This window comes from Aegilops tauschii, chromosome 3, assembly GCF_002575655.3.
Source record: "Aegilops tauschii subsp. strangulata cultivar AL8/78 chromosome 3, Aet v6.0, whole genome shotgun sequence".
NCBI lineage: Eukaryota > Viridiplantae > Streptophyta > Magnoliopsida > Poales > Poaceae > Aegilops > Aegilops tauschii.
The window spans coordinates 34572025-34583049 of record NC_053037.3 but is presented as its reverse complement, the minus strand read 5'-3'; the positions used below and the strand labels follow the sequence as shown (position 1 = coordinate 34583049).

General features: G+C 45.0%; 1 protein-coding gene across 1 annotated transcript; it reads left to right on the top strand.

Annotated features, from left to right (window-relative positions):
- The first annotated feature begins 377 nt into the window (after window positions 1–377).
- LOC123497496 (uncharacterized) lies at window positions 378–1491 on the top strand. Its single transcript, XM_045234066.2, has 2 exons — window positions 378–766; window positions 1217–1491. Exons 1-2 carry the CDS (start codon window positions 575–577, stop codon window positions 1373–1375), a joined length of 351 nt encoding a protein of 116 aa, XP_045090001.1. The 5' UTR covers window positions 378–574; the 3' UTR covers window positions 1376–1491.
- The last annotated feature ends 9534 nt before the right edge of the window (window positions 1492–11025 follow it).

Here is an 11025-nt window from a genome sequence, read left to right as displayed (position 1 = left end):
ATGGCTCACCCCGGGCATAAAAACCGAAGACCGAAGACCGAACCCGAAAAGACCGAGACCGAACCCGAAAAGACCGAAACCAAAAAGACCAAATAAAAAATGGTTTGCAGAATGCTAAGACCTAACTAATTATGGTCTTTTCGGTCATGATGTATTGAGGACCGAATAGCCCGAATAGACCGAATAGCCCAACTGCCCAACCGTGCAAGACAGTTGTTAACTAAGGCCCATATGGCTAGCCCAAGCTCCTGAGCCAGATACACAGGACTGGATTCACGTCCTCACCTCAAGCTCACAGATACACACAGGAAACCTAGCCGCCACCCACCGCTTCACTTACCTCCTCTTTTCTTTCCCAGAACAAACCCTAGCCGCCATCCGCCGGCGGCCACTGTGGCCCAATGCCCCGCGAGCCATGAGCCCGTGAGGCTGATTTTTCGTGATAACCGCCGCACCGAGGCGCGCCGCACCCGCGCGTCCCTGATCGATGAAGACCGGCACCTCGAGCCACGGCCTGGACAGGGACAGATGACGACCAGTCGACCACCATCCAAGCTGTGAACCTCCGTGCCCCATGCGGCTGTGCGGCGCGCCACCAACCCCAACTGTCCTGCTCGCTCGACGGTCCGTGACGCATCCATCCTCCGCCGGTGTAGCTGTTGGCTGCTACTGTTCATCACCACCACCGCACCACTCGTCCTCTTCCCCGCTGGTTGTCGGCTCGCCGCCTACTATCCTCTTCTGGCGCTCAACGTTGCAGCTGAAGGTGAGCAAGCTGCTACGTCTCCTTATGTGCATCAGTGATGTACAAATGGCTGTTCATTTAAGTGCATCAGTGCATCCGTGATGTACAAATTCTTGTTCATTTAAGTGCATCAATGTATTGTTCATGTTCTGTGATGTTTAGATTTTGTGATCTTCAAATTCAAGTAGATGTAGTGGCTTGCTTGTAGTTGTAGGTGTTGGTGTTGGAATGATCAATAGCTTTTTTGTTGGTTTGTATGTTCATCGCAGAGTGTTCCATGCATTTTTATGTTGATTTGGAATGGTTACTGTATAGAGAGGATACCAAATAGAGCAATGTCATTTCTTAGCTCCGAAAAAGAAGATTTTCTGAAATGTTTTACAGATTTAGAGGACTTGATTATATGCACTTTATGTTGTGATTTGCTCCTGTCAATGTTGTTTGACAAACCAATGTCTTCCTTTTTTGTAGATGTTTTCTATCCTAGAAACAGAACATGATGAGGAATTGAATGAGAAAGATGATACATTTATGAGTATAGAGGTAGAGGCAGATGCAGAAGCAGCTGCTGCAGAAGCAAGCGACGAGTCCGTCTGGGTGCATTTCACCAAAGTTTTTGATGATAATTAGCGGTTAGTGAAGGAAGGAATGTGCAAGTATTGTGACCGACCAATTCAAGCTACTACAACATGCATTTCACCAAAGTTTTTGATTTGTTCGATGTCAAGTACTATGGGGTTGTGCTGCTTGCTTGTTTGCTACTGCTTGTTATCTCCTTACTTTCTATCAGATATAAATGATTGTGCATGCATCTTGTGGATGGACCATGAATCATGAGTCTTCTTACTTCGTGTCCTATGAATCTTGTTACTTGCTGTCAAATATAAACAAGTTTTGGTACTTTGTTACTTACTGTCAAATGTAAACATGTATTGGTACTTTGTTACTTGCTGTCAAATATCAACATGTATTGGTACTTTGTTACTTGCTATCAAATATCAACATGTATTGGTACAGCCGCACTGGAAGTAACATGAATGTACTGGTACAGGAGGTAACATGGATATGAGTTGTAGCAAATTAATTTGGTCTGTTTGGTCGGGACCGAAGACCGAATAGTAAAGACCGAAGACCGAATAGTGAAGAACCGAAAAGACCGAAATTATTTCGGTCTTCAATTCTAGAAGACCGAATTCTTGGATGACCGAAAAGACCAAACCGAACAGACCGGATGCCCGGGGCTATTCATGGCATAGTTTGTTCATATGATCTCATATTGTGCACAAGGGTGCATCTTGGAATGGCAAACAATGTTGCCTAAGTAATTTATCATTTTCGTTGCATGAAAAAATCATTTTCCATTTTTCGAGTGCCCAAAATGATCTTTTTTTGAAGGACCTACCAAATATTTGTTGCAAAATTGTACCAAATAAATTTTCTAAAATACTAGGACATATTTAATGCACAATTGACCAAATGGTTGAGTGTGAAAAGCTTTGATCCACCTCTCGTGAAAAAGACAAATTTCCGTCGATTTAGTAGGAAGCTGGTCAAATTTGAACTGCAGTTGCCTCATAGTTTGCTCTTTATTTTTTTTAAAAATCATTTCTAGGTACATAAGTATCTATTTAATTAGAGAAAAGCCAAAAAAATCCAAGATTCAACCACTAGCTAGGAACGTTCATGCCCGCCGTTTTGACCACATTTTGAAACGGGCATAAAAAATTCAAAAAAAATCAAAAAATTGGAAAACCTTCGCATAGTGTCATTATATGTGATCAAGTTACCAAGAAAAATAAGAAACTTGTAATACGACAATTCTTTTAAAAAAGTGTTCTTAGAAATGAGTTATCATCTCTCGAGATTCATGTCTTTCAAGCCAAATGATCAATCTTATGGCCACATTCATCGCATAGTTTGTTCAAACACTAGTAGAAAATATGCCTTTAGTCCCGGTTCGCAAAGGCCATTAATCCCGGCTGTGCAACCGGGACTAAATATGCGCGACTAAAGGCTCCCCCCCTTTAGTCGCGCCTCTTACGAACCGCGACTAAAGGCCCGTCCACGTGGGCGCGAAGAGTCCGTCGGGGCGGAGGACCTTTAGTCCCGGTTGTCGTGGCTAACCGGGACTAAAGGCCTCCTCCGCAGGTTTAGGGTTTTAGCCCCCCTAAACCTGGTTTCTTTTTAATTTGTAGTGTTTTATTTCTTTTTTTTATTTTGTGTTTTATTTTAATTTTGATGAAGTTTCAGTACACATATTCTACGCTACTATATACATGCATATGAAATTTCAAACAAGAAGAATTCAAGAGGAATATATAATATATATTCAATCTCAGGTGACCATATACAACTTCGAACAAGTTTCCATACACAATTAGGATGGATGACCATATACAACTTCGAACAACTTTCAATCTCGGGTATGCATATAAATTTCTTCGTCCTCGGTATAGTGTTCTCCTTTAGGATTGATGACTTCCCTCATGAAAAATCCTGCTAATTCATCTTGAATTGGTCGGAAGCGAGCTTCTGGACTAAGCCTCCTCCGCAAGTTATCCGTCGCCTTCCGCACGCTATCCGATGCCTTCCGCTCAGAGGTGTGTCTCCGGATGTTCTCACAAACATAGTATCCACATAGATTGGTCCCCGGTGGCTGCTTATCCACATTAACTAACCTTCTAAAATCTAGCTCATGTTTGAATTCACCGACAATTTCTTCTGAGAACCGTCTCCAAACCCTACAGGGCAAAGAAAATTAAATGAACAAGGGAGTTATTAGTTACTTGATATTAGGAAATGAACGAAAGAGACCGATCGATATAGAGCTCAAATGATTGAAAATAATTACTTTTGCAGCATTTTTCTCATGTCGGCCCAACGCTTTGGATCCGAATCCATAGAGTCCATGATTAGAACTCTGGAGGTGTGAAGTTCAATATTTAGCAGAATCCAGTGGAACCTGCGGACACGTTACATGCACAGTCATGCATAACTCATCGATTAGACATACCATGCATGGAGTAAACAAAAAAGAATGGGCACAAGAGAGAAACACTCACCCAAAATGGTAAGGAAATAGAATATGACTTTTGAGTTGATGCTTTCTAAGAAACTTGTACAAGTCTTTCTCCATGTCTTCGGGGTGATTTTGTAACACATGTCCATTAACGATATGTGGGTCAATGAACCCAACATCAAGGATGTTTCTTATTTTGCATTCCCAAATCTTCAATCTGCATAATAGCGTATGCAACAATATAGTTAGGATAATATATATATATATATATATATATATATATATATATATATATATATATATATATATATATATATATATATATAGTGCAGGCAATGAAGAACGAGACGAGGTAGAAATAAATCACTTACATAACGTAGCAACTCAGGATAGATTTGTCGAGCTCGCGCAGATTGAACAGCTGGAACAATTCACTCATATGAACTTGTACAGAGTACCGTTTGGTGTGATGCTCCTCTGTAACATCCGCATAAATATATTCTTTGTCGGCCCATGTTATGAATTGCTTGTACCAACGTAGCAGATTTCGCATTTGTGGTGGTAGACTCTTTTCCCGCGCAGGCTCGACGAGAGGCCCATTCCGCACATATTGTAATGCTATCTCACATACTGGCGCATCCTCAAGGCCTAAGAAGGCACGAAGAGTCAAACCCATCTCGGACGCTTGTTTCATGGCACTCGCTACAGTCAATCCAAGTGCTGCCGCAGCTGCTATGATCTCGGGGTCCTCTTCCGGACTGGCTTTCACTATGAGCGGGGGGATCGATTGTTTATTCTGCATCCCGAGCTGGTCAACTTGTTTCCCGCTTTTTTTACTTTCTTCTTTCTCCTCCTTCAATATTTTTGCTTGCCTACGAAGTTCATGTCCATAGTCGTCAGGCATATTCAGCTCGGCTTGGGACGGTGTCGTCAAAAAATCCTTAGCCCACTTCTTTTGCTTCTCAGTGAATACTTGCTTGGGCTCAGGCTCTTTTATCGCCTTCGTATCCGCCTTCCATTTCTCATAATGAGCAGACGCGGCCAATTTGGTTTCAGCTTCACTAAGTTCCCAAGGCCTTGGGAGGAGATGCTTCAGTGATGGCTCCGGTACCCTTGTGGTCTTAGGTACATAAGGGTCCGGGTTAATAGTCCAGGAGCGGGTTTCCTTGCTGTCCGCCTGCTTCTGCTTCTTCGCCGAAGGTGGATTGGGGGGCGTCGTACCCGTCGGAGGAGGATTGGGGGGCGTCGTACCCACCGGAGGAGGATTGGGGGGCGGCGGCTGCTTACCCGCCGGAGGTTATGGATCGGGGGACGGCGTCGAATGGCGTGAAGGAGGTGTAGGTGAACCACCACGACCACCACCACCGCCACCACCACCACCACCACCACCATCGGAGGGGGGTGGACTTGTTAGCCTTGGAGCCTCGCCTGGAAACACTATGTACTTCTTTTTCATAGAATGATCTGGCGCTTGACATCTCCAAGTCTTCTCTCCCCTTCGGGTGTAGCTTTGTCAATCTCCAGGTCCTCAAACTCTTGGACTATGTCTTCCACCGTGACACGAGCATAGCCATATGCAATGGGGTTGTTGTGGTGGAGTGCTCCAGGTGTACAGGGTAAAGCACTGCCGGTAGCTACCTTCGTGGAAACGTTCCCCACGGGATAATGCAGATCACATTCTTTCATCTCCTTTACATCATCCATGGGGTAGTGAGGCTCCGGTGCACGAATCTCGGTCATCGGTGCATTAGCACCAGGCGGGGCATCCGTGGAAGCCACGCTGCTTCTCCGCTGCTGGCTTCCGCGATCCGCTTCATGATCTTCATGCGGCCCTGCAGCCGATTTTTCTTTTACTAGTTCATGCACGGTCTGCTTCAACTCATGGAGTTCCGATGCAAACTTCGCCAAAAGATCTGCATCCCGGTCCGTCTTTCTCTTACGGCTTCTGTAACAGTACGGGTCATTGTCCTGGGAAAACCCTACTTTCCACGGAATTCTGCCTTTGCCTCGTACACGTCCTCCGTGTTCATCATTCCCGAGGGCTGTTGTCAGTGCGTCTTTCTCTCTGTTGAACTTGATCAAGCCCTCTTGAGCTTGGGTCATTGCGTCAATAAGGGCTTGGGTGGGAGCAAACTTTTTCTTCCGGTGAACACACACCCCTGTCTCCGGGTCTAGAGATCCCCCATGCCCGTACCACCAGCTTTTGGCCCTTGGGTCCCATCCCTCTGTACCTAGAGGGATTCCTCGCACCCTCAGGTCCTCCTCCATCTTCTGCCACTTAGGCTCCAAAAGGCGGTATCCTCCTAGCCCCATAATATGATGGAACTTTTTCTTACTCGCATTATACTTATTTTTTTCGATATTTCCTTGAAATGCTCCGATTTCTTTTGCCTCACAAATTCTGGCCAATCATCTTTCAGTTTCTCATGTTGTCCATTGAAATCCGGAGTCTTGCCCTTGTTGACATAGTCACGGGTTAAATTTTTCTTGAAGTTCCGGAATGCTTCGCCCATCTTCTGAAGAGCGAACTCTTTAACTAGCCTCCTCCTCTCACGTCCACCCGGAACCTCGTTACCGAATTCATCGACTTTGTTGTATTCCGGAGGTAGAATGAAATGTTCCATAAGCTTTCTCCAGCAATCCTTTTTCGTTCTCTTGTCGACAAAACTGAAACCAAGACGTGCCTTCTTTGGCTCCTTCCATTCCTGGACGGTGATCGGGACGTTGTCTCTAACAACAACTCCGCATTGGTTGATAAACTTTGAGGTGTGCTGTAGGGGCTTGCCGGTTTCACTGACAAAATCAATGGCATATGTTTCTCCTGTTTTCATCGCCTTGGATTTGCCACGCTTTGTCGTACTCGATCCGGCCGAGGGCTAAAAAAGAAAGAGAGTCACGCGCGTTAATACATATGTATTCACATTTCAGTAAGTTTGTATCACGAGAGGCTCAATGTATATATATACCTCGCCGGAGGTGGTTGCTACTTGCAATTCGAGATCGTCGTTTGTTGACGGTTGACCTCCGTCGACAATGTCCGTTCCTTCACCTTCTTGATCATCGACAATGTCTGTTCCACCGTCAAGGTTCAGAAAAGAAGAGACTACATCCTCTTCTTGCTCATATTCTGAGCCCGGCACATAAGGAATCTCGTTGTTTATGATGCCCATTAACGTTCAGCCTCCGGATCCCTAAGCGGCTCGGCTCTATCGTCCGCCATATGTCACTCCTGCATGTAGTAAAAATTAATTAAGTATAAAGGAATTAAAAAATAAGATTAAGGGGACACAGAGGAGGAGCAGCTATGGTTGAATGATTAAGAGCTATTAAAAAATAAAATTGATGTTTTTCCTTTTCTTTTTCCTCTCTGCTCTCTCTTTCCTTTTCTTTTTCCTTTTCTTTTTTCCTTTTCTTTTCCTTTTCTTTTTCCTTTATACAATTATTCCCAAATAAATTTCCTTTTCTTTTTCCTTTTCTTTTTCCTCTCTGCTCTCTCTTTCCTTTTCTTTTTCCTTTATACAATTATTCCCAAATAAATTTCCTTTTATTTTTCCTTTTCTTTTTCCTCTCTGCTCTCTCTTTCCTTTTCTTTTTCCTTTTCTTTTTCCTTTTCTTTTTCCTCTCTGCTCTCTCTCTTTTCGTTTGTTGACGGCAGGCGGCGGCGGGCGGCGGAGGACGGCAAGCAGCGGCGGGAGGCGGAGGACGGCAGGCAGGCGGCGGCGGGCGGCGGAGGCAGCGCGTAGGGGCAGGGGCAGCGGTGGCGGCGGCGCGCAGGGCAGTGCAGGGGCAACGGCAGCGGTGGCGGCGGCAGCGCGCAGGGGCAGGGGCAGCGGTGGCGGCGGCGCGCAGGGCAGCGGTGGCGGCGGCGGTAGCGCGCAGGGGCAGGGGCAGCGGTGTCGGCGGCGCGCAGGGCAGGGGCGGCGGCGGCACTGCAGGGCAAGGGCGGCGGCGTAGGGCAGGGGAAGTGGGGGCAGAGCTCACTGGGGCGGCGGAGCTCACTGGGGGCAGGGCGTCGGCGTCGGCGCAGGGCGTCGGCGTCGAGAGGAGAATGGGAGGTGGGGGAAAATTTACTAAGTGCTGTATATATAGACAGAGCATTAGTCCCGGTTGGGGACACCAACCGCGACTAAAGGTACCCTTTAGTCCCGGTTGGGGTCCCCAACCGGGACTAAAGGGTACCTTTAGTCGCGGTTGGTGTCCCCAACCGGGACTAAAGGTTCTTTCGCGCCGCTTTCGTTCCCGCGCGGAAAGAGCCTTTAGTCGCGGTTCGTGTCACGAACCGCGACTAATGGTCCTTTTTCATATACTTTTCATTTTAAAATCTTAAAAATACAAATAATATATCAAAAAATTCAGAAAAATAAAACTAATTCATTTTAAAATCTTAAAAATACAAATAATATATCAAAAAATTCAGAAAAATAAAACTAATTCATTTTAAAATCTTAAAAATACAAATAATATATCAAAAAATTCAGAAAAATAAAACTAATTCATTTTAAAATCTTAAAAATACAAATAATATATCAAATACAAATCATCCGGATTCGCCATCGTACGTTTTAATTCACATGATCCATTCAACAAAGTTTGGTACAATAAATTATTACACATCAATTCTTCCCTTGTGTCCCTGCTTGCTTACGATTGTGCCGTATCCATGGAGCATCCTCATCATTTAACTTAATGCTTGGGTCAGTGTTCACTTTGAAGGGCGGAATTTCACCAAACATATTATAATCTTCTGACATGTCTGTCTTGTCCTCCACTCCCACGATGTTTCTTTTCCCTGAAAGAACAATGTGGCGCTTTGGATCATCGCATGATGTACTGATCGTTTTCTTATCTTTCCGTTTCCTCGGTTTGCTACTCATGTCCTTCAAATAAAAAACCTGAGCGACATCTTTGGCAAGGACGAATGGTTCGTCAAGGTAACCAAGATTGTTGAAATCCACCATTGTCATTCCGGATTGCTCGTCCACCTTTACCCCACCTCCTGTTAGCTTGAACCATTTGCACCGGAACAAAGGGACCTTAAAGGAGGGTCCATAGTCAAGTTCCCATATCTCCTCTATGTAACCATAATATGTGACCTTTTGCCCATTCTCGGTTGCTGCATCAAAGCGGACACCACTGTTTTGGTTGGTGCTCTTTTTATCTTGGGCGATGGTGTAAAATGTATTCCCATTTATCTCGTACCCTTGGAAAGTCGTTATAGTCGAAGATGGTGTCTTGGCCAACATGTACAGCTGATCTCCAACATCATTGTCATTCATTAAATGTTTTCGCAACCAACTGCCGAAAGTCTCCATGTGGGCCTTTCTAATCCAGGATTCAGGCTTCCCCGGGTTGTCCGAGCGTAAAATATTCTTGTGTTGCTCGAAGTACGGAGCCACCAAGCTGGAATTTTGCAGAACTGTGTGGTGTGCTTCAGTCATAGAACGACTTGGCATGCTTTTTGTTCCTGAACAGACGTTTCAACCGTGGTATTATAGGAGCATACCACATCACCTTGGCGGGAACCCTCTTCCTGGGTTTCTCGCCCTCAACATCGTCACCAGGGTCATCGCCTCTGATCTTATAACGCAATGCAGTGCATACAGGGCATTCATTCAAATTCTTGTATTCACCGCGGTAGAGGATGCAGTCGTTAATGCATGCATGTATCTTCAGAACCTCTAAACCTAGAGGGCAGACAACCTTCTTTGCTTCGTACGTACTGGCGGGCAACTCGTTATTCTTCGGAAACATATTCTTCAACATTTTCAGCAAATTTTCAAATGATGAGTCAGCTACACCTTCCTGTGCCTTCCATTTTAGCAAATCCAGTGTGCAGCCCAGCTTTTTCAGACATTATGGCATCCTGGGTACAACGACTTTTTGTGATCCTCTAACATGCGATCCAAATTCTCCCTCTCCTTGTCAGTTTCGCAGCGTCTCCGTGCATCAGCAATGGTCCGACCAAGATCATCAGCAGGCTCATCATGTGCCTCTTCTTCACCTTCACCTAACCCTTCCCCACCTTCAGCATCATCCTCCATGAAAGTATCACCGAAATGATCATGATAGTTGTCATTGATATCATCCCCTTCTTCATCTTCTTCCATTCTAACCCCTCTTTCTCCATGCTTGGTCCAACAATTATAGCTTCGCATGAAAGCGTGCCGAAGCAGGTGCATGTGAACGTCTCTTGAGGAGGAGTAACCCTTCTGATTCTTACAGACAGCACATGGACAGATAATAAAACCTCGCTGCTTGTTCGCATTTGCCACTACGAGGAAATCTTTCAAACCCGTAGTGAACTCGCCGGAGAGTCGGGGACCGTACATCCATTGCCGATTCATCTGCATTATTATTATATAAAGTATATAATTAACCATCATGCATTTGTTAAACTAACTAGCTAGAAATAATACAAATTAAACAATGAACTACACACATGCATATTTTATCAATGACACATGAAAGGTTCAAATTGCTAACCGCGATCGCGGAGGAAAAATAAATGAGAAAGCTCAAGTGTGGCTCGGACACTTCATATCATGTTTGTTTCATGCTCTCGGGCATTTCATCAAACACCTTGTGTGCATAGGAGGAACCAAAAGCAAACCCACCACCCCCCTTCTGAATTGTGGCTAAGTGAAGTGAGCTGAGTCCTATATATAGGGATGGGCCTTTAGTCCCGGTTGGCCTGGCCAACCGCAACTAAAGGCCTTCGGGCCAGCCTGAGGACCTTTAGTCCCGGTTGGCCAGGCCAACCGGGACTAAAGCCCCTCCCGTCCGCCAGCTGTCGACCGAGCGCGCTGGGCCCAGATAGTTGGTCGCGGGTCTCCTCCCGAACCGCGACTAAATACCCCTTTGGTCGCGGTTCGATTATTTTAGGGACTAATGGGGGCGTATGGAAGCCTCTGTTTCTACTAGTGAAATGATCTCATATTGTGCACAAGGGTGCATCTTGGAATGACAAACAATGTTGCCTCAGGAAGTTATCATTTTCTTTGCACGAAGAAATCATTTTCCATTTTTCGAGTGCCCAAAATGAGCTTTTTTTGTGAAGGACCTACCAAATATTTGTTGCAAAATTGTACCAAATCAATTTTCTAAAATACTAGGACATATTTAATGCACAATTGACCATATGGTTGGGTGTGAAAAGCTTTGATCCACCTCTCGTGAAAAAGACAAATTTCTGTCGATTCAGTAGGAAGCGGGTCAATTTTGAAGTGCAATTGCCTCATAGTTTGCTCTTTATTTTTTACAA

Coding starts and splice junctions, on each gene's coding strand:
- LOC123497496 (XM_045234066.2), top strand. CDS start 575: ATGCGGCTGTGCGGCGCGCCACCAACCCCAACTGTCCTGCTCGCTCGA. Junction 767..1,216: donor GCTCAACGTTGCAGCTGAAG/GTGAGCAAGCTG, acceptor CCTTTTTTGTAG/ATGTTTTCTATCCTAGAAAC.